Below are 27,952 nucleotides of genomic sequence, written 5' to 3'. Positions count from 1 at the left end.
CAATATTATTTGCTCCCCGCCTCCCTGCTCCCTTTAAACTGGTTAAAGCTCTCCTTTTCTACATATACTTTTGCAGCGAACGGGCAATGAGCGGTCTTGGTAGAAGAGACAGTATGATCCAGTCTCTCAGATAAAATTTAGACAGAAGGTGAAGGACCATTGCTCCATCATTATGCATGGATTAGCTTCTTTTCCAAACATGTACAAAAACAACCATGAAAAAGCAATGCCAGGCCAGTTATATAAATAACTGTGTAGTCCTGAAAGAGAGAAAAGATATAGGAAATATACAGGCAGAGCAGTAAACTGGAGCTTTCCATATTTACGGATATAACAGAATAAAAGTTGGAAGGGATCTTGGAGGACTTCTATCTAGTCCAACCCCTGCTTAAGCCTGGGAGTCTTCACCATTTCAAATAAATGCCTGTCCAAACTCTTCTTAATAGCAATAGTGATAGCACTTAGACTTATATACCGCTTTATAATGCTTTACAGCCCTCCCTAAGCAGTTTACAGAGTTGCCCCCCTATTGCCCCCAACAATTTGGGTCCTCATTCTACCCACCTCAGAAGGATGGAAGGCTGAGTCAACCTTGACCCTGGTGAGATTTGATCTGCCAAATTGCAGGCAGCCAGCAGTCAACAGAAGTAGCCTGCAGTACTGAGTTCTAACTACTGCGCCACCGAGGCTCTTAAAAACCTCCAGCAATGGAGCATCTACAATGATCTATTGGATTTGTTTGTTTGTTGTTTATTTTTCACAATCCTCAACACCACCGCCCCATCTCCCCCAAAGAGGGGTTCTGGGTGGTGTATGATAAAACATCAAAACACAAAAACAGTATGTAAAAATTAAAATGCTAGAATTAAAACATTAGTATTAAAAATTCAATGTTTTAAAAGAAAATATTAGGAGTCAAAAATAATTAATTCCTGTTAAAAATTAGTCGACAAAGGGACAGGGTGGGCTATCATGGCACCAACCAACCCCATGACTGTGTGCTCCTTTGGGTTCCCCACACACAGGGGTGGGATTCTACTGGTTCGCACCTATTCATTAGAATCAGTTGTTAACATTCTAAACAGTTTGGAGAACCAGTTGTTAGAAGAAATTACTGGCCTAATCCTGTAAGGAAAGCAGGAGGGAAATATTCTGGTGTTGCTTACAGAAACTGCCTCTCTGTTAACCCTTATTACACTCTTAGCAGGACTAGACTTCCTGTCTCAGGAACTTCTCTGGAGTTTTTTTCCCCTCCTTTGCTGGTACTTTGCTTATGTGGAGTGACCATTCAAAGTTACAATGGCACTGAAAAAAGTGACTTATGACCATTTTTCACACTTACGACTGTTGCAGCATCCCCACAGTCATGAGAGGCCAGGCAAGGAGATGCATCCCTCGATGTGAGTGATATTGAGCTGGCCACGCCCAGCCAATAACATGACCACCAAGCCACGCCCACCAACTAAGCCACGCCCACAGAACCAGTTGTTAAAAAAATTGAATCCCACCCCTGCCCACACAAGACCCCAGAGACATGTTTTAACCCCTTTCTGGAAGGCCCAGAGAGTAGGGCCTCACCTCTGGGGGAGAGGGGGGAGAATATTCCACAGGGTGGGGGCAACAGCAGAGAAGGTTCTCTTCCTGGATCTCACCGATCAGAGTTCTTTAGCTTACGGGGTCTACAATATACCTGGGACAGGCTGATATAATAGGACGAAGCCAATTGCGTTTAATACTGAGCATTCCTATTTAGTTCCCTAAAACACATTGCTGATGTCCATTTGGCCTGCAGCAAACAGAAGCTGTTAAAGGAACCCATAGAATTGGGATGTGTTGTATGAGTGCTCTCTTGTGGACTGCCAAGCTGCTAAAATTCTATTTATTGAATACAGCCTCTAATAGTCACCAATGGACAGCTGTTGCAAATCTGCAACCACAGAAACAAGCTTCCTGAAACATTTTCCCTCTACACATACACACACACACACACACACCAAACAAGTAAAGTTTCAGCCAGAATCTCCAGACCAAGTAAACTGAGAAAGGAAGTTACTTATTTCAGGATTGTAAGAATTAAATTACAATTTGTTGTTTTGTTTTGACCAAAGGCCGATGAGTGAGAGCAGGCCAACTATTTATCAGCCCAGGTTATAACTGGTTTTTCAATTTGTGCTAAACTCTGAATTGCTTAATTTGCTGGGTTTGCCAAGCTCACTGAGCTAGCCAGTGATTCAGAAGCAACAATGACTGGATTCACAAAACACATCACACCGCACACAAGCAACATTATGACTTAAAATGTTCTGTGATTTAGCAATTCGTTATTTCACGGTCACATTGAACGTAATCAAGGAAATGGAATTGCGATGGCGGGGGGAAAGCAAAAAGATCCCCAGGTTTCTCTTCCTTTACTCACATAGTGCTAAACCATGATCTGTTGTTACATCTGATCCTCCTAAATGGGTGATGATTCTGTTGAAGAATGCCCTCTATTGGCTTAGGAATACCGCATTAACCATCAGTGGACGTCTACCCAATGAAATTGAAATTGTAATCCGATCGTACCAGATTATTTCATTTTCTGAAAGTTCCAATATTACGACAGTAACAGCTATGTTTATTTGTAAAAAGAGTACTAATGACATCTATTGCTCAGGTCCATCTTTTTTTAAAAAAAATAAATAAATAACCAAATGAAGGCTTTATCGGCAGGCTTAAGATCTGTCTGAGCAGGTGCAAAAAGGAAGAGAAACAAGTATATTGGTAGAGTTTTCTTATATGTTCCTTAGCATCACAGACCTTAATTTCCCAGGAATTTGGTCCCTCTCTCCTGCACTTTGAACTGTATAACAGAGATTACCCCTTGAACCTCTAAGGGCAACTGGAGACTCTTCCCATGTCGAATTCTTCCACTACTGGTTTCTGACTTTGTTCCTTTCCTCTAAATGTAGTTTCTAGAAACCAGATGCTATTCAAAAGGATCCAACAATGGAATCAGATGGCAAAGTTGCTACTTAGGTTGATGGTGTTTCAGGTGTCGGTTCAACATGTAATATTTCTTCACTAGTCCTAGGAAAAAAGCTAAAACAGAAAAGAACTGATGTAAGAGAGCTTATTTTTATGATGTTAGAAATAACATAAAGTGGAAAGTAAAGGCAAATGCACCGGATTCTAGATATCAGTAGTCAGGATTCCTAGTGGCTAGAGAATCAAGTGTCCCCTAAGTACATTTTTTTAATTTTTCCGTTGTCCAGTGATTGCCTGCCCTTCAATAGAAGGCCTATCAATAGGTATGGTACAAAATGGACAGGTTATTGCTAGGATAGATAATATGTCCGCCAACCCATTTTTGTGGCCCTCAGATCCTTTCCAGAATTCTGCAAATACAATATAGTCTGACTGCAAATTTTTCCCTCCTTTTGAGATGGAAAATAAACAAAAAGTTTAGTGTACTTTCTAAAATGGGCTCTGTGCGGTCTAAAAAGCAAAGGCAAGCCTCCTTTCCCCAACCCTTAAAAACTGAGGGATGAAACAAAACCTCAGCTTGCCTTAACTGATTCAGAAAGACTTGGGGAAAGTACCCTTGTATGCATGCACAAGAAGCCATCAAGTTGCTGGACTTTAGAGTCATTTTTTTAAAATCTGTATGAATTCAGAAGAAAAATCTGATTTGTTCAAGCTGCCTTTGACTGAAATCTCTGAATCCAGTCTTTGCACAAGAGTAGCAGGTTTGAGTAGAAAGTGTACTCACAGATTTCCCTTCTCACTGGACGTTCGATTTAGAGAAGCATGCCAGAGTCAACTTTTGAAACAGAGTCTCGCCACATCCGTGGTATCTCCTTAATATATCACAGCAAATATACAGGACTAGCTCTATACCCATGCTTCGCTACGAAACTATGTGATCAGGCTTAGTTTTTGGAGAGGAAAATAAGGGGAAAAAATTCTGCCTCTGCCTACCAGCATCCATTGGTATACATCTGGCTAGTGTCCTGTCAGTGTGTAAGAGAGTTGAGGGCTGTTTTGAAAGTGAAGCAGTATTTGCTGTCTGAGCAAGGAAACAACAAAGAGCCTGGGCCTGGCTTAGCTCAACTGTTCTGTACTAATGCTAGTTGGTGCTGTGAAACTAAAACTGAAACTGAACCTCCTCTGCTTGTATTTTGCATTTGGAAGAGATTTTTTTTAGGTGGGGAGGGGAGTAGAACTCCTTAGCATCAGAGCGTGTTAATAATAATATAGGAAATACTATTGCTCTGATGGTCATTTTGAAAAATCCTTTCTTAGTGAGCACCTAGAAGCCAAGAGGAACATACGTGCCAAATTTCAAGTACATAGGCTTTACAGTTCTGGAAATTTTGTGATGATGCATGAATGGTATTTCGCTTTTATATATATAAATAAACACAATAGGACTTTTGCAAATAATCATCAAAAGACCTGCTCGGTTTCAAAACCTGTCTAATTATATCCAAAATATTTTGCTCAGCTTGAAATGAACTTTCAAACAAGTGGATGTTATGTTACCCGCCAGAATGCCCACGTCAGCACAGCCACTGCTGAGAATTCTGGCTGTTAAAATTCACCAAGTGGTTAGGTTAATTAATCTTTTTCATTTCACTTCTGAAAAAAAAAAACTTCTTCAGCTATGTGGTTTTAAACGTGACATGTAGCAACCATTGTCAAAAGCGGTGGAGCGAAGGAAACATGGGCACTTTTTAACCCAGCTAATGAAGGAGGTGAGTATAGAAATAGGGAACTCAATCTGTTACCATGCACATATCTGAAGTACAATTCTCTATTGCCTGAAATTAGCCTGAGTTGACATGCAAAATATCTGCCAAGCATCTTTGCTATAGGAAACACAAAGAACAACATCTGTTCTGGGTTGGTCAAAGCAATTATGGTTCAGCATCTGTCTCGGGGGGATGGGGACAACAAAGAAGAGAACCAACCTGGACTCCTGATACACGTTCACTTCACCAAACATCTTCCTTTTCAAGGTAGCTGCATATTCCTGCAGCTGGCTCCAGCATTCTGGCATCTGTTGGCTAATTGTGGACAGCCTCTGCAAACTATCCAGGAGATACAAAACAGTGATTCCAGCTCCCTGGGCTGAACCCATTTGGTCTTCATTGCCTGGGGGTTAACTTATTTGTGACCAGGTTCTCCAGGCTGCAAATAGTTGCTCCTGGATTTGTATGGCACTTTTAAGTTTTCACAGTGCTTCCAGCAAAAGGATTTTAGCAGCCTTTGCAAATAGATTGGCACAATAACTCTATAAATAGGGCATTGCGCTTAACAGCTGCTTCTGCTAAAGAGTGTTAGTTTAGCATACTGAAAATATGTTCTACCAAAGAGTTCTTCTCTGGTTTAATTCCTGGCAAGCTCCCTCTGTTCAGAGTGTGAAGAGTTGGGAGAAAGCACCCAATCCAAAAGGTAACTGTCATGGCATGTGGGAATGACCATCAAAGGCAGAGCAATGAGACTCAGCAAGGAAAGGGTCAGATAAAAGGCACCTGAGCTCTCAGCAGGAATATAGACAGGGAAAGAGGCTAAGAAGAGACCCTGATTTCTTGAGTTGTGATAAGAAACCATGGAAAGAAACCAATCAAGATGTTCTGTCTTAGGCTTCCCCCAAAAGCACTAAACCAACTCCTAGTCCTGGTAAGACCTCTTTTATTAAATGAATGTGAATTTAGTGTATTCACATTCAGCCAACAGCTTGGCAAACTGTCTTACAAAGATATACTAATTAGCTCAGACCTTATCTATCTTGGAAAGTTGCCCGGTAAATATTTCCACACGCAGTGCTGACAGGGAAGGGCTGGATTACACAAACAAATCTTCACGAGGCTGGAACAAACAAACGAGCGAGTGAGTTGTTTCCTGCCAAAGCCCCCTCCCCTTTTGCTCCTCTTTTAATCCTGATGGGAGGAGCCATTCACCATGTGACCTTACTCCCTTGTGGACCCTGAGTTCTTAATTATTCCTTTCTTTTGGCAGCTCTGCGCATGCACAGGCTGGGAACCAGTTCCAGAAGCTCCCCTGCTTCACTGCTATCTGAGCTGGAAGGCAGCTGATGACTGCCAGCCTGCCCTGGCCCCATCTCTGCCTCTGACGCAGAGTCCTCGTCCAAGCGTTCCTCAGCCTCCAGGACTGGCCCAGGTTCCTCCCCAACCTCCTCGCTGTCTGACTCTGCTGCCAGCTCCGTCAGCCACCGGCGGGCCACAACACAAGGAGAGAACCAACCTAGAACTAAGGAGAAATTTCCCGATAGTTAGAATGATTAATCAGTGGAATCACTTGCCTCCAGAAGCTGTAGGTGGTCCAACGCTGTTTTTAAGAACAGCCATTTTTCTGATTGTCTGGAATGGTTTAAGGGCCCTTCCAACTCTGTTATTCTGTTATTGTGAAGTTACCTGAACAGAATTGTGTAAGTCTGAAAGTACATCTCTCCCTCCACCATCTCCTTTACAGCCAAAGAAACTAGGGAGGGTCACTTCCGAGCCTCTTGCTCTTCCCAAAATCTGTGGGCTCAGTTTTTATTTCACTGTTCCCTTGGCTGTGTCTTGTCAAGGTCATGGCCACAAACCATGATAGTAAAAGACCCAATGCTGAGCAAAGCAGGAAATATTTTGGCACTGGGAGCAGAAATGGCCTTTGAACAAAAACAAGTGCCTTGATCCTAGAGGCCCCAAGTCTGTCCTTTGACAATTCCAATGAAAGACTTTGAAGAATTAAAAAGTTCCACACCCAAAACTAATAGCTGCCACCATGGACAACATTGGGCCAGACAAACCAAGAGTGACTCAGTTTGTGCACTATATAAAGCTTGTAGTCTGCGTTCACATAGCAAGCTAAGATGAAACCAAATAAACCCAACTGGAATTTTCCTTGTCTATAGCTTGCATAATTATTAAACATTATCCTCATTTGTTTGAAGCAACACCTATCTCTTTATTCATCTTCTAAGTGTAGAACTAACTATTCATAAATTCATAACACACGTCATATTGCCACCTAGTGATTCTATGGATAAAGTGCACATTTCCCCGCAGGATAACTAGGACTGGAAAAATAGTTCAGCTAGAAACAGTAAAGATCTTTTTCTAAAATTTAAAGAAGCTTTTGGAAGTTGAGGACTGAATTTGACCAGAGGCTACGTTCCAGAAAAAGTAAATGGACCAAACCAAACTATGGGAAAAACCACAGCAAAAAACCCCCATATTTAATGAAATTAAAGACATTAAATACAGTTAATATGCCTTCCTACAATATATTTAATTCTGTCTTTCAAAATGATTAATTTGGCAGCAGTTTTAGAAGGGTACCAATTTTGCTTTTTTAAAAAAGAAAAGAAAAAGAGCAGTCATTCATGAAAAAAAGTTAGTCTCATTGCATAAGAATATCCCCATAGGGGAATGTGGCTTGTCAACTTACTTGTTGTTTAAAAAAAGATCACAACGTCTGTCCCAGGTCAATTCTGGAGAGGCAGCAGGGAGATTCTGAGCTTTTGCAGCAAACGTTTCCATGAAAGAATACGTACTGAAGTCATAAATAAAGATGGTCTCCATTTCTGCTTTACCAACCTTAGACTCCCCTGCATGATTGCAAGCTTAGAGTTAGAGATGTTTCTGGCCTTCCTTCTATGTAAATGCTATTCTAGAAGGTTCGCTTTGGATTGATTAATCAAGAATTATACTAACGGAGAAATCAAGTAAGACATACTGAGCTACCTGTCCTCCTCAGTGCTCTGAGACCAACAAACATGGAAACAACTGTTAATCGCCTTCAAAATGCTTTAAAAAATGATGGCACTGTGGAAGTGCTCCAAGGAGGATACTAGCAGGATCTAACAACCCTCTTCTAAAGTAGAGACAGAAAGAAAAGCTGAAGATGAGTCAGCACTTGAGAGCTGAGAAAGCAATTGAAGAAATTCAAGACATGTGTAAAGAAAGAAAATATACCCTGCCTCTCCTTATGTGCTTGTGGTGTACGTTGCATTTCCAGAACTCCTTACCTTGGATGGCTAACCACCTGCCATTTGTATCCATGGAAAAAACTGGCTGCCAGGGTGATGCCACTTTATATGAAGGTGCCATCATGAATCGGCAAATGATCTCATCTGTCGTGGTATCCATCAGATTAATGACGCCAATCCAGAAGAAAATTAGTACCTGGCACAAATGAAAAAATGACATGCAGATCTTCCATACACTCATGGGTGTTGTTTTATAGCAACCCAATGACTTCTATGTGTTAAGCCAACAGCTACAATTTACAAAGAGCCAGTTTCATCTAGTGGTTAAGGTACCAGACTAGAAAGGGGAGACTGTGAGTTCTAGTCCTGCCTCAGGCATTAAAGCCAGCTGGGTGTTTTGCGGCCAATTGCCGGGAGATTGTGAGTTCTAGTCCCGTCTTATGCATTCAATCTACCTAGATGACTTTGGGCCAATCACTGAGAGATAGGGAGTTCTAATCATACCTTTGCCATGAAAGCCTGCTGGGGACATTGGGCCAGTCCCTCTCTCTCAGCCCAACTCACCTTGCAGGATTATTATTGTGGGGCAATAGGAGGAGGAAAGGTTGTTGGATGTTTGCCACTTTGAATTATTTGTAGTCATGATGATGATGATGATGATGGCGGGATACAAATAATTTTTTTAAAAAATGCCACCACCACCATTAACATAGATCTTGGTCCAGTACAGCATCTATCATTTAGCCATCTGTGTTATATCGACACACAAGAGATCCAACATCACCACTGATTATTTTGTGTTCAGATATTTCATCTCTAAGCATTTCTCCCTGATCTTTCCCACCTTCAAGTTTCTTGGATCTGGAAAGACAAGACACTTTAAGAAAGTAACAATATGGCACTCACAGCATCGGGCAATGTTGGAATGGTTGCCACAGCACTGATTGTCTGATCAGGAACCTCAGGTCTATATAAAAAAAGAGACTTTATGTACTTTTTTTTCACTTGGTATCTTGAGGAAAGCATGTTCATGGCCAAGAGAGGCATAAGTCATACAACTGTTTTTAAGAGAAATGTTTTCAGTCCTTCTTTGATTCTGATCTAAAAATGATCATTAAGACTTATGGGATTTATTCTGCATTGCCCATAACCCTGTTTCAGTGTACTCAGTAAATCAGTCTAGAGATAGTGTGTGCAGGGGTCAAGAAACGTACTTCCAGGGGTGGGCTGCTACGGGTTCACCCAGGTTCGGGAGAAACGTAGCTAATGTTATGAGTGGTTCAGAGAACCGCCAAATCCCACTCCTGGCTGGCCCCGCCCATCCCACCCTCCTCCTCCCATTCTGCCCCGCCCCTCCCAGGAGTCTCCACGCAGCCTGTTTTGGATGCGAGATAAGTGCAGGGCCCGCACAGAGGCTCAGGGAGGGTAAAAAGTGAGCCTCCCGGAGGCTCCGGAAGGCAGAAATGGGCCCGGAGCCTGGGGGAGGCTGTTTTTGCACTCCCAGAGGCTCAAGAAAATCCTCCGGAGCCTGGGGAACACAAAAATACCCCCGCCTTCACTGTGGTGCAGAAGGCTGACTAGGCCACGCCTACCATGGCCACGCCCACCCAGCAACCAGGCAGAGAACCAGTTGCTGAAATTTTTGAAGCCCACCCCTGGATAACAGATCAGAGTTGGAAGGGACCTTGTAGGTCATCTAGTCCAACCCCCCGCCCAAGTGGGAGACCCTACACCATTTCTGACAGAGGGCAGTCCAGCCTCTTCTTAAAAGCCTCCAGTGATGAAGCTCCCACAACTTCCGAAGGCAACTTCTGTTCCATGGGTTGATTGTTCTCACTGTCAGAAAGTTTCTCCTTATTTCCAGGTTGAATCTCTCCTTCTTCAGTTTCCATCCATCTTGGATACTTCTCAGAATTCCATTTTTCTACACGGAATATGTTATTAATCCTCATGCTAGCAGGATAACATTCTAGGATGGCACCAGAAGTTCCCACTAAATCTTTTTAAAAATCTACAAAGATTAAATTTCTGTCCTTGAGGAAAAACAATAGTAGTCATATTGGCCATGAGAAAATACCATCCCAAATCCACCTGGACTTTATTAAGAAAAATAAAATGCTACAGTACCATTGAACCTCCAAGAATGTGTCAATAGATAGTGAAATTAAGGGAAACAGGCCATGGAAAAGGGTGGAAGGGTAAAAAAAAAATTAAACCAGTTCTCTGAACTTGGTTTGTACAGGTTTACATTCTTCAATGGAGACATTTTTTTCTTGGCATGTTTATCACTCTCATACATCTGCCCCATCATAGTTAATACATTGTTTTCCCAATCCGCTCTCTTAAATTCTGATTTGTTTTCTTGAACAAACAGAATGAATTAAGAATGAACAGCATTGTTTTAAGAAACACCCTCACTTTGTAACTACAGTGGATTCCAACTCCCAACACTCTTTTCAAATGAGGATATTACTGATCTTGGCTTGTCATATCCATGGACATCCCCCAACAGTAATAAAATGTAATGCCTTTTCATCATGAACACAATCGTGGCATGGGAGTTGGCAAGATAGGATGCATTTCTTCTTCAGGGGAAATCAGGGCCAGAGAATGCCACTCATGGGAATCATCCCCATTTGCCCAAATGTCCTGGACCCTTAGCTGGGCTGCCTCACCTAATTCCTAATAACTTGGACTTAAATTCTTTGGTCCCGGATGTGAGCAGGTAAAGTGATCCATCTGTGCTGAGCACCAAAAGCTGCACCATGGTGTGGGCAGGATCCTTGCTACAGCAAGATATTTTCTCTCTGGATGGTAGCAAACGTGGCATGAATTGGATATTTCGTGCAGTGTAGTTTTCTGGAAGTATCATGGCACACAATGGAAATCCTAGAAGAGCACAAATGGAGACATAGGGTAGCAGGCTCCTCTTCATCAAGGTTATCTTTATAGTTTATTTTACTATGCCAGAGTTCAGCTTTCTGAATAAATTAGTAGAGTGGCTATTAGCCTAAGGCTTAAGCTATCCAAAAATGCCATTAGGTTTCTTCTTAGAAACTAAATTACAAGCCCAGCCCATGTTGTATGCTGTCCAGAGTCTTCTAAAATTGGACAATCTCCTAAACATTTAAGTATCCATTTTCCCTGAAAATATGACCTACCCTGAAAGCAAGTCCTATCTTGATCTTTACACATGTGCCCACTATAAGCCCTATCCCCAAAATAAGCCCTAATTAAGATCCCACCCACTCCAGAGCGCACGGGTAAAAATTAAGCTAGGGTGGGGATGGGGGTAGGTGGGTGGAGCTGCCCTTCTACTTACCTTTGGACAGGTGTAGCCAGGCCTCGCATACCCCGGCATCTGCCTTGCCAGCCCATTTCTTCTGCAGCTGGTAAGGCTGGCAAGGCTTTCCTGAAGGCCTCTGTAGCTGATAACAAAGCTCTGGATCGATCTGGAGCTCTGTTATTGGATGCAAAGGCCTTCAGTTGAAAGCCTTGCCAGCTGCAGAAGAAGTAGTTCCTGAAGGCCTCTGGCAGCGAAAAGGAGGCTGGGGCGACACACGCAAGTGAGCTTAGTCAATGGATGACATCCCCTGAAAATAAGACCTGGTGCTTTTTTGGGTGGCAAAAAAATTATAAGACAGGGTTTTATTTTCGGAGAAACACAAAGTCTAAACTCTCCCACAAGGTTTCCAACAAAATTTAATTTGGGGTGCATATGTGATAAAATAAGATGTTTAATTATATGGAGGTGGCAGAGGAAAATGGTACCCAGCTATTTAAGGAGGGAAGTCCTGGCCCATCACTCAGAAATCTCTTGGTTTAAAAAAAAAGTTGTTTGCCACTGCATTAAAATTTCAGGGTGAGAATTCCTCTTTTTCTAACTTTCCCAAGCCAATAGGGGAAAAGCTCACCTACTGATGTGTCCCACAAAGTAATGGCCTTATCTTCACAGACAAAAGCAAAGTAAGATGCGCAAGAGCTGAGAGTTGAATATACAATCGGAGCAGCACATGGCCAAATAATATCTGGTTTGGGATCAGAATCTGGAAGGAACAGAAGATCATATGAGAGATGGGCCCCATAGTAGGGAAAAGAATGTTATCTTCTGCTTAGAACCATTCTAGATTTTCCACCTCTCTCTTTTTGATTCACACAGGAATATAATACACATAGGAATAAGCAGGAATATAGGAATATAATACACATAGGAATAATAATACACATAGGAATAAGCAGAGTCCATCTTATATAAAATTACTACAGAAACTGGCAATCCAGGGTCCCATGGTGGTGCTGAATTATGTGTTTTAGCATTTATGAGCTTTGAATGAGATGGGCCAACTGTCTGACCCAGACAGTACCTGTACCTAAATAATCACATTGTGCTAAACCCTCATGAAGTGACTTTCAGTTCTGGTTTCATCTTAACATGCTATGTAAACTTAGCCACTGCGATTTATGACTACAAATGTTGCATAAATCTAATCAATTGTGGCATATTCAACACAACTATGACAAAAACAAACTACTGTTAGTAAAATGCGTAATCTCAAAGTATGTTTTGCAAAAGAGAATTTTTCAAGTGGCTAATTTTAAAAGCAGCCTGTCTAAAGCTATTCTTCAAGACCGAAAACTATACACATTGTTTAGACTTTGCTTTTCTTGTTTTTCTGCTAACAAATGGAACTAAAATCATGGGGCAACTCCCAATGTCAAATTCTTGTGATTTCCCCCCCACCATTTTATGAAATATGATCTGATACCAGGATTTGGCTATTGAATTTCAAGCCCCCTCCCGCCACCCCCCCAAAAAACAGTCTGTACAGAGGATTATGCCTTGAAGTGTCTGAAATATATCACCAGAAACTCTGAAATGCACCTAAAACTTCAGAAAATTCTTGTAGGGGACTCCACAGTAGCATTACCAGGTTTTTCCTTGGGTGGACGACTCAGGAAATAGAAGCAAAGATTGTGACTGTTGCTCCAGTGAACACTGAATGCGACAGGCGTATCTAGAAAATGTAAACAAAACAAAAGGCACTCAGAGATAAGGCCCTGAGAAAGATTTGAAAGGCAAAGGATTTTATTTTCCCACCCTCTGTTCTCTCCTTTGGAAGGAGCATGAGAAAATGAAAATCAGGAAAGAAACATGCAAGTTCAAATCCCACCCACAGAGCGCAGACTCCTGGGCCTAAACACATTGACTCTGTTCATATTCAAACTATAATTCTGCTGAAGGAGTTTCATCAAGACTGTCAAAAGTCCTGCCCAGCATGGGAAAATTACCTGTCTCAGTTTTTAATTCAGTTCCAGTTTGAAAGGTGCGGCCAGGTAAGTGAAAATGGAATTTTGCACAACTAAAATAGACAGAGATGACAATTCGTGAAAACACACACATTATCAAGAGATTTAAGGAAGCCAGTAACAGTTTAGGAGAGCCAATAACACTGGTTTAGGGGAGCATTATTTATTAGGGTAACTTGCACGTCGCTCACATTTTCACAAAAAGGAGAAGGAGCCGTGGTGGCATAGTGGTTAGAATTCAGTATTGCAGGCTAATTCATTGCTCACTGCCAGCAGTTTGATCCTCACCGGCTCAAGGTTGACTCAACTTTGCATTCTTCTGAGGTTGGTAAAATGAGGACCCAGTTTGTTGGGGGCAATTTGTTGATTCTGTAAACTACTTAGAAAGGGCTGTAAAGCATTACAAAGCAGGATGTGAGTCTAAGTGTTACCACTATTCCTATCTTCCAATTAAAATGCAGATTATAAATAGCCTTCTGTAAGCTGATTCCCTCCAAATCTATTATGGTTCAAATCCTGATGGCCAAAACAACTGGAAAAATGTATGGGAAGGCTATTATAAAAATCAGAAAAACATTATCAAATCATCTTAGGAAACCAGATGAAGGTCCCTGTACCTTACCCAGCTTCGATCTCAGTAACAGAATTATATAATATGGTTATGTTTTCTCAACAATGCAACTGGAAATCAACAGCAGAAGCAGATCCTCTCCTTCTCTTACCTAGGTGTTTCCTCTTTGCTCTCCAGGTCATCCTCGATCTCCAGATACTGCTGGAACTTGCTGTTAAAAAGCTCTTGCAGCCACTCCACCTGGCAGTCTCTGATCAAGGTGTTGTAGCCCATGCCGATCACATGTCCTTCATCACTCTTCATTAACGCTTCAAACGGACTCCTAAATGTACTTGCTAAATTTCAACGAAATGGTGTTAGAAAGCCCCCTTTCCGTCAATCCAATATCCTTGAAACCTGCTTCTGCTTGTTTTGCTTGTTTATCTTTAATTTGGAGAAGTTATAATCCTTGGACATTTTAGAAAAAAGAAATAGGTGAACTGATTAAGTAAGAGGCTCAGGTTGAAAGCCTGGGAGCAAATCCCAAGGAATACAGTGTGGTTTATTTCTAAGCAGGGGTCTCTCAACCTTTGTTCTGGCTTATGGAGACATTAACAAACACACATTAGTCCCAAAACCCTGTTTTCTTTATTTCAACGGCTGTGAATTTTAGTCATTCACAGCCCATAATGAGCCTGGAACAGTTTGTAAATAGTCCCATGGAAGTCTGTCAAAGTCCTTCAGGATAAGTCTGATAAGCATGCACCTTTATCTTCCTTGAAATGCTGCCAATGACTAAATGTCCAATTAGTTATATGAGGCCAAAACAGAACACAAATTCAACACGAGCTTCAGGTTTCAAACCGACTAGTACGAACAAAGTTGCTTCCTGCAAAGATTCCTGTCCCTTTGCTCCTCCTTTATGTCTTATGGGAGGGCCAATCACCTCCAAGCCTTACTCCCAAGTCGCCGCTTTTGTCTTAACTGTTCTTGCCTTCTGGCAGCTTTGTGCACATGCGCACTGGGAACAGGCTCCCCTTGTTCCTCTGCCTCGCTACTGTCAGATTCTGGAAGCTCTGTAGTCAACACATAACTGCCAGATGGCCCTGGCCCAATCTCTGCATCAGATGCAGGACCATTGTTTGAGTCCTCCCCAGTCTCCCAGACTGGCCCATCTTCCTCCACACTGTCCAACTCTGCTGCCATCTCCACAGGCTGCTGATGGACCACAACAACCTGGCATCTTTAAGATGTGTGAATTTTATCTCCCAGAATTCTGGGAGCTAAAATCCATACATGCTGGCTAAGGAATTCTGGGAGTTGAAGTTGTCATATCTCAAAATTGCTAAGACTAAGAAACATGAGCAAACCCACAGATATGAGAGATAAATATGCTCTTTCCATATGTTGATGACCACAAGGGGATCCGTTTGCCAACACCCAAGTCTGGCACAGGCAGCAGCTCCTCAAAATTAACATTTCTTCCCCTCCCTTTCAACTGGTCTCTTGAGAATATTGGAGGTAATAGTATCTGAAGATACATGTCCCACTTGGTGCAGCTTAGGAGGTGCAATGAATCAGCCTTATAAAACAAAGTCCAACATTTCCTCTTTTGTAAAAACTTCGCTCTGCTTCGTTTTTCTCCCCTAAAGAATGAAGCCTTTTAAGCATCTCTCAGTCCAATTAATATAAATATTTCATTACCCCATTATTAAAAAAGTGCTTATTGCAAGTAGTTATCAACAATTATAATAATATAGCAATAAGAATTCACATAACTGACCCAGCCTCTTAGACAATATTAGAAAGGCTTGGGTCAGCAATGGTGTTGCTAACTGAAATGTCAGATTCTCTCCCGGAGATCTTAGGAAGTGATTTTTGTTTTTAGTTCTTGAACCTCTCTTTCATTATGTCTTTCTTTCCTTCCACCCCAGCTCACTCACACGCTCACTCTTCCCTTTTTTTCCTCTTTCTTTCTTACAGCTACCTTCTGATCATTGCCTCCTTTTTCTTTTTCAGTAGTTTCTGCTAACTCGTCTTACATTCAGCTTATAGGGGGAATTCTTTCTCATCCTCCAGATAATACCTTTCCCTGCTACCTCTTACTGACAAGAGTCAATACGACATCCCACAGGTATTACAAGCCACCTTTCTACGGCTCTGGAGCACCCTGAAATCATGTCTTTATAATTCAGTGGTGAGCTATTAGAAATAAATGGCAAGATTTTCCAAGGCTTTCAAAGGTCTTTAAGCATTTGCAGAAGGTCAGGGGGGCTGCAGCCGACCTCACTTCGAGGGGCAAGATATTCCAAAGGGCAGGAACCTATTGCTTTCCATAGTTTGATTTTTCTTGCTTGTTTGCCCCAGCACAATAAAGCACAAATGTTGAGAAAGCAGAAAGGAGTCAAGAAAGTTCTAACCTGAAAGAGGCTTCGGTGGCCTGACCTTCAACAGTAAAACGGGGGGAAGCAGCTTAGATTCAATTTTGCTTAGCAGCTGTTGCAAATCCTACAAAGAATCAAAATGGTAATTCTGAACAATATGTTATTGTTGGGATAAATAAATAAATAAAATTGGGATTTTGGTAGTTGGGCAGATTCTGGTTAGACTATAAATAGACAGCATGGTTCTGTGAGCACCAATATCATTTTCTGCGGTGGCCAGCAGAGATCCAGCTTCTTGCGATTTTCTTAAATATTCAGGAGCGGGGGGAGGAGGAGGAGGAAGAAGAGGAGGAAAACATAATAAATCATAAATAGGTGCTTTGTGATTGGCTGCAGACAGTATCAATCACTTTAATACTGTTCTTTCCCTATCAGCAAGCATCTTCTAAGGAGACCACAGCCTTAGAAAATGGCTGAAATTTAACAGCCCAATGTTAAATTTGAAATATTCCAAATATGCCCAACAGTCTAAAGGAGACTGCAGACTTCTGGGTGACATTGCTGCCCTGTCCTAAAAACATTCCTCTTCAGACATAATTAACCAATCAGGCTAAGAGTTCATAGGTGAGCATGAGGAGGAGGGGGTTGTGGTAGCAAAGGAGTTAAATGATGAAACATGTATTGCAACATCCCAATGAGAATTCCATGATTTACGTCTTTGTGTCAAGAATCAGGGTGCAAGTTTGAAAGGCAGGGTCTAAGTTGTCATGTTGCATTGTTTCACCACTTTGTCAGCCTCTGGTACCAGATGCTTAGCATGGCACTGTACTAAATCAGCTGGATTCTGTTGACTGGCTGGGTTCTTCATGGCCCCAGAGTGCCATTTCAGTTCTAAAGTCAGAACTCAGTGGCTTTCTTTGAAGTTTTGTGGAGGAAACAAGCCCTAGAAGACTTCTTGAAGACTTCTCACTCACCACCATTCATGATTGACAAGACAGTCATGAAATATATCAAAAAACGGGATCTACTAGATCAGGACTATTCAATCTTTTGGGGGTTGGGTGAGTGCCTATAGATTTTTTGCAAATGCATTGTGGGCAGACACACACATGGTGCACACAATCGATTCCCTCCATCAATTTATCAGAATTTCCCTTTTGTCATCTAGAGCTCTTTTACCCAGGATTTTGCCTGTAATCCCTGATTCTCTCAATCTCTTCTTCTGGCACAAGGGTTCACTGAGCTGCAGCTATCTACCATTTTCATTTGCCATGAAAGTTTTTGAGACCTGACTCAAGTCCACAGGCACTCTTGGAAATAAAAGGGATGCCGCAGACTATCCCCCTGTTTTGGAGCATCCCACCACTCCACCTTTTTGTTGTTGTTAAAAATGTGCTTTTTCCGACTTCCGGTTTGCAAGGCTTCGGCGGCAGCAGGGATTTGCAATTCCGCGCGATCCCTGCTGCGCTCGCTGCTGAGGTACCCCCAATCCAGGTGGATTTGGGGGATATAGCTGCCCTGTAGAGGCAGCTGAAGACAGGGGGGATCCAGACAGGGTTTTGGGGGTGTTGCAGACCCCCTCCCCAGCCAGCAAAACCCCCTTTTCCCAAGGTGGTGGAGCAGCGGTCAGCAATGGCCGCCACAAAGAAGTCTGCAGCTGGATAAGAAAGTGCAGGAGGAAGAAAGTGAAAGTTTTTTCTTTGGCTGAACCGGGACAAAGAGGAGCCCTTAAAACTTGGAATTTGCCTACATTGTTCCCAGAAAGACTGTGTAAGCAGCAAAAGAAAGTGAAAGGGAAAGTTATTTCTTTTCACTCTCCTTCCCTACGGAAGTAGCTGATGGAAATCTGGAAAACCTGCTTCGGCTAAGAAGGTAAATAAACCTAAAAATTAAAGCCAAGGGGATAAAAGATTTTGGAAAATTGGAATTAAAAATTAAAAGTTTATTGCTATAAGTGGGAAGGAAGAGGTAAAAAAAATTATCCTAAGACTTTATTGAAGAAGACTGCTTAAAATGTATAAGATTAGAAATTAATGACAATAAGGCTTCTAAAAAATTATTTGAAACGGTCTAATTGAATTTCACCCCAGGAGGAAGGGGAAAAAAAAAGAAGAAGAAAGTGTTAATGGAACTGTCTGCTTTGTTTTTGGATTGCTTTGTGACTTTGTGACTTTTGGGGAACTATTTCTTGAAAGACTAGAAACATTTGGGTTGCTCTTTAAAATAATAATAATAATAATAATAATAATAATAATAATAATAATAATAATAATAATAATAATAATAATAAATGGCATTATCTGTGCAAGAATTACAAATGGAATTTCAAAAGCTACAACAAGATAAACAAGAAGGCAAGGACTCTCTTGGTTCTATTTTTCGTTTTTTGGAAATGGCGATTTCTGCTTACCAAGAAATACAAGAACAAGAGGATTGGGATGAAGAAGGAGAAGCCATCTTTAATGGACAATACATTCAAGAGGAAGTATTTAATGGACAAAAAATCATAGCTGAAAAGAATAAGGGGGGGGAAGAAAATGCAGAATTCAGAACCTAAAAAAGCAACCAAGAAAGGGGAAAATAAGATGAAAAATCGATACAATGCCAGAAAGCAACAGAAAAGAGAAACACTAGAGAGGGAAAATCAAAAAAGTGGAATTTGAGAGATGGGGGGGTAAAAAGACTAGAATTGATAAGAAAGGAAGGGGAAAAGGGAAGAGAAGCCATAAAGGTTTAAAACAAGATATTTAAAAAAAGGTTTTTTTCAGAGACAAGGGTAAATTATAATTTAATATATGATTCTGCAAAAGTATATAAGATTGTATTGTAGATATTAGTACTTGAAATTGAGTTAGAAAATTGAAATATTATGAGTTAATAATGTATTAAAGGGAATATACAAAATGTTTAAAAGTAAGAGTTTATTTCTCTATGGAATATTGTTTTGATTATACTATAAATTCAATCCCTTTTTTATTGTTGTTTCACTATTTCAAAATGCAGTACTTTGTGCTAAGCAGAATCAGTATGGAAAGTATGTATTATTTCAAGTGTCAAATTTAGGGGAAAGATAAAAAGTTGTCATACTTCAACCAGTGATTACAGGAGAAATATTGTATTAGAAAGAAAAGATAAATAGATAATTGAAGAGAACAGACAAAAGATACAAGTATAATTATTTAAAATGAGATGAAATAAATATAATAGAATTATGAGAGTGACTAGAGAAGAGAAAATATATAGAAAATACAGAATGTTAATTAAGATATGAAACAGTATATTAAGTGAGTATGAATTTGATTTATGTCTGCATAAAAAGAGGTAACCCAAGGTAAGCCGCTTTCCAAAAGAAGTTTTAGGTATTTATGTTTTGTGTTTTGTACGTCTACATTTGAATTAATAAAATTTTAGAAGAATGTAAGAAGAATGTTGGAAGAGAATAATGAAATTGTAAATAAGACAGATGGATATAAAAAATGTATACAATCTAAAGTAAAAGAAATATAATTTGAATAAATAGAAGGAAAGGGAGTAATAAAGAGAAGTTGGGATAAGATATGAAGTTGAATATATAAGGTAAATATATATATTAAATTGTGTTCATATGGAAATGTGATAATTTGGAATTATTCTGTCTTTAAATAAGATGTCTTATTGGTTTTTTCAGAAAAAGATCTCTTATGTTATTATATCCTATGCTTTGTTTGTCTGTATATTGTTTTGTAAAATTAATAAAATTTGTTTTTTTTAAAAAATGTGCTTTTTCCAATGTACATATTCAAAGTGGGACAAAAGCATTCCATTAGAGACAACCATAAACACATTGCTTTCTCGTGTGTTACCTGGGAGTAACATATACAGAATAAAAAATGTATCCATGGTACCCCATTTTATAAACTCCTTGTGATGACCCGGGGCGTGGCACAAAGGCAACACAGTCAGATAATCTGTAGGAGTCTCTTTATTAGCTCCAACTTTGCCCCCAGTGTCATGGTTACCTTCTGGCTGGAGAAAAACTATCTCAGGAACAACCTTTGGCTGCAGAGAATCAAGTCCAAAACATGGTCAACAAAAACTGTAACTGTAAGTCCAATCAAGGCAAAATGAGGTAATTAATCCAACAGGGCAGGAGCAAGAATTCCAGACATGAAGGCACGGCAATAACTCAGCACAATTGGGAAGACACCAGGTACACAGATAAGCAAAGTCAACACAAGATAAACTCACCTTTGCTCCCAACAGCTGCCACACGCAGCATGCATTTATTTTAAACTCTCTTCCCAGCTGTGGCTAATGAAGGGAATCAGGGCCCTTTCCTCCCCCATAAGCCATGCAACCCACGTTGCTCTCTTCTCCATTCCTCCCTGCATGCCCTAGGATGAAGAGGGGGTGGGCCTGGGTCTTCCTCTGAATCCCCTCTCCCTTGTTCTACCTCTCCCCTGCTCTGCCCAGCTGGACTTTGCCCTTCCCCAGTTTTCTCCACAGCCAACGGAGCCACACTCCTACTCCCTGTCAGCTGTTTGGCTTCCTCCTCGGATTCAGACTCCAACAGGGGCGTGACACTCCTTCTCAAAGCAGTCTTCTTGACAATCTAGTTGTTTGACCAAGGTTGCTTCAGCCATTTAACAGCCTTATAGAGTTCAAAGACAGGATTGCTTACCAGGTCTTCAGTTACTTGAATATCAACATTCTTGTGCTACAGAAATACAAAAACACCCATGGTTTAGAAATACATAGAACAATACTACAGTAGAAGGGATTAGATAGATATTCTGACTCTACCTAAAACTACACTCCTGTGGAATTAGTTTAGCCCACAAACCAGACAACAGCAACACCAGAAAACCAACGAGGTTCTGATTCTTATTTGAAAAGGACTCTATCAACTTGGCTCATCTTAATCAAAGATCCACTAATTAATTGCTAACGATGAATAGACATCATAGAGAGGAGAAGTATTATGTCAGAAGAAAATGCCAGGATGCTTCTATCTGGCTTCACCAGATATAAATTTTAAGAAGAAAATAATCCAGAATTAAGGTTAATTCTCAGGAAGAGCCCCATAGACAACTGAGCTGTTTTAGGCACTTTTAACACAATTAGAGAAATATGGGCTCATTCTCCAGCCATACCTATGCTGCAATACATAGCAACATCATTGTCAATAGCAGATCTACAGTATGGTTTAAACGTTGGGTTAAGAATCAAGGTAGTTTAGCAGTAAGGTGCCTTTAGAACATTAGTGATCTTTCTTTAGTTAAAAGAAAACTTTTAGAGATGCCAAACATTTGGACCTCTTAAAAGTGTTTTTTACCATAGATTTCTCTGGTAATTTCTCTTGTACTGGCAGCTGGTTGAGTCCCATGTCCTTGACAGATCCTGAACCTGGGAGAGCAATTGCATGGAGATGTTCGGTCTCCTTCTGCCAGGCATCCTTAGGCAATCGATAAATCTCCAGCCAAGTCTCAGAGCTGCCTTTATTGAGAAATCAGAAGAAAGTACATTAAGCAATCAGGAAGGAGAAGAAAGGTCTCACAGTCCTTTAAAATGTAGGAGGGTCCTTATTATTAACAGTGTCCCATAACAACAAAACCAGATTCACAGTTTTTTGCCCCTGCTCATGAACTGTGAATTCTAGGACAAGTAAGATGGGACAAATGGGAGCTGTAAATGTTGTCCAGTTTAGATGGATGACGGGACCAATTTAGGGATGAGACAAAGTGGGACGGATACAAGTTGAGCTAAGACTTTTCTATTGCTGTTTTTGGAAACTATGTTAAGCATATTTAAGTATTTATTTGTCAAATTCATATAGCTGCCTTTCTCACCAAAAGCTACTATGGGCAGTCTATGCTGATACAAAAGCTGTGGTGGCACAGTGGTTAGAGTGCAGTACTGCAGGCTACTTCTGCTGACTGCTGAGTGTCAGCAGTTTGACAGTTCAAATCCCACCGGCTCAAGGTTGACTCAGGTTGACCTCGCTTAGAGAGGGCTGTAAAAGCACTGTGAAGCGGTATATAAGTCTAAGTGCTATTGCTATTAAAATGGTCCAAAGCTTAATTCTGCAGTTGAAACGGGCTCAGACTGGGGGTAAAATAGGGAAATATTTTACAGGCTCAAGTTGTCTACCATTGTTCAAGCAATTTACAGAAGTTTTAGAAAATTTATAATGGAAATTCCTTAAAGTTCTGAGTATATATAAAAGGGAAGTCAGTGGCAGAAGAACTGCTTGAGCCTGATTTACAAAGTGCAAAACAAAACAAAAAAAGCAAACATACATTCCAAAGTATCCGTTGTCTCCAAACCTGAAATATTAAATACTATTTGGAATGTTCCTGTATTAATAATGCAGCTTGGATTTCAATACAACTGTTCTTAACCAGATAATGACACATTATGATACAAATCAGGTTTTAGAGAAAGAAAAAAACAAGCTGGCTCTTTATGGTGCAAATTACTGTTGTTTGTATATATGAATTATAAAGATATCCAAATGTATTCCCACATCTCCATATAAAAGGAAAATAACAAAACCATGTCAAGATTATGAAATCTTTGAGTAGATAGATAGATGGATGGATGGATGATGGATGGATGGATGATGGATGGATAGATGATGGATGGATGGATGGATGGATAGATAGACAGACAGACAGACAGACAGATAGATAGATAAAAATAATGGTGGGCCTCCAGGGTATGGACTCAAACAAATTTCATCATCAGTAGGACGTATTAAGTATGTCAGTAGGAAGGGCTACTTTTAAAGACTTATTTTATATCAACACCACCCAATTGTGGATCTGGATCTTAAGCCCATCAGATGGTTAAGGAAGGCTAAGACTTGCCTTGTAACAAGAATCCTGCATAGTCGCTCTCCGGCGAAAGCTCCAGTGCCATGCAGATGTTCCGTTTGCTGATATCTTCCTGACAAACAGGAGAATATGAAATATGAGATCAGGCTAGGCCTGTCCAACCAGGATAGCAAGGAGTCCAATACTAGATATTTTTGCTGTAGAGCTGCAAAGCTCCCTGAAAATTCTGTCAGACTTCTCAGGGAGCTGTGCAGCTCTACAGCAAAAAGTCTTTCTTGGAGAAGGTCTGGGGGCAAAAAAAAATTTCAGCCCAGTACAGGTAACCCTCGACTTATTGATCACAATTGAGCCTAACATTTCTGTTGCTGTGAGAAAATTGTTAATCATGCCCCCATTTTACAACCTTTTGCGCCACCATTGTTAAGTGAATCACTGCAGTTGTTGAGCAAATCTGGCTTCTCCATTGACTTTGCTTGTCAGAAGGTCGCAAAAGGGGATCACGTGACCCCTAGACACGGCAACCGTCATAAATAGGAGCCGGTTGCCAAGCGTCCAAATTCTGATCACGTGGCCATGGGGATGCTGCAGTGACCATAAGTGTGAAAAATGATCGTTTAAGTGTCATGCCTCTGGTGGAGACTGACTCTGAGGGGAGGAGGAACAGCTGACAGAGAGGTTGTGGAGGAGGCAGGGGAAGGGTAGAGGCCGGCTGGGCAGTCAGAGGACCCAGGCCCATCCCCTCTCCATCCTAGGGCATGCAGGGAGGAGAGGATAAGGGAGAGATATAGTCTACTGGGAAGGAGAGGACCTTGATCCTCTTCATGGGCTGCAGCTGTGACAACTGGATAAGGGGACGGGCATGTGTACAGGTGAGTGCTGGAAACAAAGTGTGGAAATATCTCTAGTTTATTGTTCCTCTCTTGAGTTTGGCATCCTTCCCAGTGTGTGTTCTGATATCTGTTGATATCTTCCAGCCCTTATCTTGCCTGGTTTGTGTTGTTTTTTACTCTTTATAGAGTATACTCTTTAAATTTATAGGCATTTTTATGGGCCTTGCTTATCAATGGAGACCGAGTGGAACAAGTGGCCAGTTTTAAGTTTCTGGGTGTTACCCTATAAGAGGACCTGACCTGGGGTGCCCACATTGCAGCCCTGGTCAAAAGGGCCCAGCAGAGATTATACTACTTGAGACTTCTCAGAAAACAACTAAATGAAAAACTGCTGGTGACCTTCTACCGCTGTACCAAAGAGAGTATCTTAACTTAGTGCACCTCTGTATGGTTTGCCAATTGTACAATGGCAGACAGAACAGCACTCCAGAGGGCTAACGTCATTGCCCTGAAGATCATTGGTTGCCCTCTCCCCTCTTTGGAAGAGCTGTATAGCTCCCGCTGCCTTAAGAAAGTTCAAAACATCCTCAAAGATTCATCTCATCCTGGGCATCCCCCTTTTTTTAACTATTTTTTTTAACTATTACCACCTGGCAGATGGTACAGAATAATAAAAACAAGGACAAATAGGCTGAAAAACAGCTTCTATCCCAGGGCAGTAGCTCTTTTGAATTCTGCTGTATAGTGCAGCGTTGGTTTGGTATCAGGGGTTTCCGGTTCAATGTGTGAAGGATGTGTGTTTGTGTTTATTTTCATGGTTGTGGTCATGATGTGCACTGAAGATGGTGTTTGATTTCGTTGTACGAGGTGCAATGACAATAAAGTAAACTAAACTAAACATTTTTACTCTTTACATTTATAGTTTGTTTGTTTTTGTTTTTTAGTTTAAACGTCATTTCCTCCTTCTTGTAACTGCTCGTGTGGGAGTTTTTTCTCTCCAGTCAAGGATATTTGCAGCTTGGAAGCAAAGTGAAGGAATAAAAGGGGCTGTACCTGTTTTTTGTGACTGTGTTTATTTTGTATCCCACCGTGGGTCATCACAGTAAGTCACTTTTTTCAGGGATGTTGTAACTTTGAACAGTTACGAAATGAACTGTTGTAAACTGACCATAGTCATTAACCAGATGTGTCATAAAAGTGCACTCAGAAGACATGTATGCAAAGCATCCTCCCAATGAATGAAGAAAAAAGGGAAATCTTCAAGTTGAAGTGTCCATGCAGCATTCTTGGCTGCAGTGTGCAAGTGGTTTGACCCACCCTTCTCCTATATTGTTTTTCCTTCTAAATTTAGTCTACAGTCCTTTAAGTCTTAACCATTTCCGATTCTGCTTAGATTTTAAACTCTAACAGTAGAAATTCAATTAAAAATGCAACTTTTTAAGATTACTGCAATATGGGTATGCCACAATGGACATTAATAAACTGGGATGTTCAAAAATCTGCAATTTAGACAACTGAAAATTGACAGGTAGATAAAGATAAGCACTAGTATGAGATAAACTCACCATTTCATTTATGGATTTTATATGCAAGAGGTTTTCCCTGACAAAGAGAAAAAGACGTGCAAAACCTGGAACACAAAACAAGAATGATTCTAGGGGAGGGCAATTTTTCCTTCAAAAGTGCCTTTATTTATTCAGTAACCATACTTTGATTGGTTGAGAATACTACCATAAATGAAAATCATGTAAATTTTCTTCTGTTTGAAGAAAACAATTTATTCTCCACAGCTAGTAAAAACTTGAAACTCATCTTGCAAGACTTTGCTGAAGACCCTCATAATAAATTGTGAAAGCAATCTGCAAATTAATCAATCATTCCTTAAAAAATATAAATGCATAGCTACCTACCCATCTCATCCACTGTTCCAAGGAGATGGGAAGTACCACAAAAAACTGCTAGCTGAATAGTGCAAATTTCAAGTTTGGTGACCTCCCAAGTACACAAGTTCTCACAGGTGGTTGAGCTGAAGACAGAAATCCCAGTGGAATGTCCGATAAAGATGTACCCCTCGGAAGCTGACAGGCAGTTTACCCTTCCCGATACCTGGGAAGATCCAAAGAAAGAGAATATGATGTCTACCTCAGAAATGTGAAGATTCAAAAGAGAACATGATGCCTATCTCAGAAACATGTACAATATGAATGCCATCTTAATTCCATCCGTCTATACTACAATGTCTTTATATGTGGGGATATATTTTTTTACTTCATCTGATATTTAAATGGTTCCTTGCTTTAACATCTCTGACTCATTAAAACATGATTAATAAACCTTTGGTAATTTTAATGGTTTTGATGGAATTATAAATAAGAGGTCTCTGAGGTAAAGAAATGATCTAGAAATATTTAGATTGGGTATGTCTTTGTGGTAATGTCCAATTCATATCTCACTGAAATTATACCATTGTTAAGCCAAAATAAAACCAGTTTAGTTGTCCAAGAGGATGACCACTGTGGAGGGGAAAAAAATATGGTGCCTATGTCACATGGATTATTTATCTGAAAGAGCTTTAGATTACCATGAATTTATTTGTAGGGTAACAGAGTAAGGGTGTGAAACTTTGTTGCTTCGTCTCTTGTAATGGGCGTCTTTCTTCAATTCGATCCCAGGCTCTTTCAAATAAGTCTTTCAATATTTTATTGATCATGCAGAAAGGCTGAGGCAAGGAGTCTAGGAGTTGGTCAGGGTCATTGAGGAAGAAATTTTCTTCTTCGTCTTTTTTAAGCCAGTCTTTTTCGGTGGGTGGAGGAATGTCAAAGTGTTGCTTCCGAAGATAGAAAGGCATTTTTTTCTCTTCAGCGTTCTTGCCCTGCACTTGGCTCAACTGAGTTCTGCAATAAAGTTCAATCCAATTATTAATCAGGGTGGATAGAATTTGGTTTTGAAAAAGAGAGAAACAAAGATCATCCTCGAAGTTTATTTTAAAGGTTTTTTTTTAAACCCACTTTTATTTTTCATAAATAACCCAAAGCACCAAATATACATAATACTCTTTTCTCCTATTTTCCCAACAACAAGAATCTTCTGAGGAGAGAATGGCTGGTCTAAAGTAAACCAGCTGGCTTTCATACCTAAGGTGGGACTAGAACTCACAATGTTCTGGTTTCTAACCAGGTGCCTTAACATGGCATCCAACAGGCCCTCTATACAACAGATTTATTATTTTACTGCAATCCTACACAATACTCTTGCCAGCTCTCCACATAGCATAACACTGTTTTGCAATAACTGACTGACCATTTTGCTTTTCTCTTGGGGGAACTTTTTGTACACTATCCAAAGTCCCCTAAGTATGAGCCAGGCAGACCCAGAAACAAAAGAGAAACAAAGGAAGCAAAACACAAACAAACCAAAAGCAACCAAAGCAGAAATGAACCAAAACCAACAAGAGAAACAAACAAACAAAAAACAAATAAAAACAAATAATATGAAACACAAACGAAACAGAACAGAACAGAAACGACCAAAACCAAAACCAAACAAAACAGATTCAAGGGCATTCCAAAAGCTCAACCTCAACCAGAAATCTTGCGCTTTGGCATCATCTTAGGACTAGGTGACCATCTGGGGGCTTTTAGAGGCGCCGAACTGCAAAGCCCATCAGCTGGGGATGATGGGTGCTGCAGTTCCCCCGAGAAACTGGGAAAGAAGTTCTCCAAAAATGATTCACCCAAGCAGGCAGAGGAACCCAAATCAAAGCTCTTCCTGGCTTCGGGCTGCCTCCGCGCACACACCTGCCTCTTCCCACCCACCCCCAACCAGCGCACACCTGTCTCCGGAAGTTGACGCGTTGTTATGGCAACCCCCAGGGCGGAAGGAAGAAGGGAAGGAAGGGAAAGGGGAGTCCAGGGCATGGGACGCGGGGGCGTGGCCAAGGTTCAGCCCCGCCCCCCTCCCTCCGTCCCCCAGAGAAACAGCTGATTCCAGTCCAGAGTTTGCAGCGGTCCAGTGGGGCTTGCAGGTGGCATGGAGGCTTTTGTGCACTTCACCAACCAGACGCAGGGTCGGGAGCGACTCTTTCG

At 40.9% G+C, this 27,952-nt stretch overlaps 2 protein-coding genes across 7 annotated transcripts in view; one reads left to right on the top strand and one right to left on the bottom strand.

The window, feature by feature from the left end:
- Positions 1-1,956: 1,956 nt before the first annotated feature.
- On the bottom strand, positions 1,957-27,787 carry WDR93 (WD repeat domain 93). Of its 2 annotated transcripts, none has more exons than XM_087941364.1 (18): positions 27,700-27,787; positions 26,449-26,761; positions 25,778-25,973; positions 25,433-25,497; positions 23,067-23,149; positions 21,537-21,693; positions 20,883-20,918; positions 16,259-16,346; positions 14,011-14,194; positions 13,271-13,341; positions 12,910-12,996; positions 11,896-12,027; positions 10,657-10,870; positions 8,888-8,948; positions 8,021-8,177; positions 7,441-7,600; positions 4,953-5,072; positions 1,957-3,081 (listed from the first exon to the last, which is right to left on the bottom strand). In XM_087941364.1, the coding sequence occupies exons 2-18, from the start codon at positions 26,713-26,715 to the stop codon at positions 3,015-3,017; spliced, it is 2,145 nt and encodes a 714-aa protein (XP_087797490.1). In that variant the 5' UTR covers positions 26,716-26,761; positions 27,700-27,787; the 3' UTR covers positions 1,957-3,014. The 2 variants fall into 2 exon arrangements, with proteins under 2 accessions (XP_087797490.1, XP_087797489.1); XM_087941363.1 differs by lacking the exon at positions 27,700-27,787 and adding an exon at positions 27,601-27,695.
- The window catches only part of PEX11A (peroxisomal biogenesis factor 11 alpha), a 28,408-nt gene continuing 28,200 nt past the window's right edge, over positions 27,745-27,952 (top strand). For 4 of the 5 annotated variants that reach the window (XM_087941366.1, XM_026709743.2, XM_087941365.1 and 1 more), the window contains exon 1: positions 27,745-27,952. Coding sequence is in view for 1 of the 5 variants with exons in the window: in XM_026709746.2 (XP_026565531.1) it covers positions 27,897-27,952 (56 nt within the window). In the remaining 4 variants the exon portion in view is untranslated. The other variant, XM_026709746.2, reaches the window with a different exon arrangement.

The sequence above is a fragment of the Pseudonaja textilis genome, chromosome 13 (genome assembly GCF_049901715.1).
Source record: "Pseudonaja textilis isolate UNSWEBS1 chromosome 13, rPseTex1.2, whole genome shotgun sequence".
In the NCBI taxonomy this organism is placed as follows: Eukaryota; Metazoa; Chordata; class Lepidosauria; order Squamata; family Elapidae; genus Pseudonaja; species Pseudonaja textilis.
Note: the sequence above shows the minus strand (reverse complement) of the source record. Positions and strands in the feature narration are given on the sequence as shown.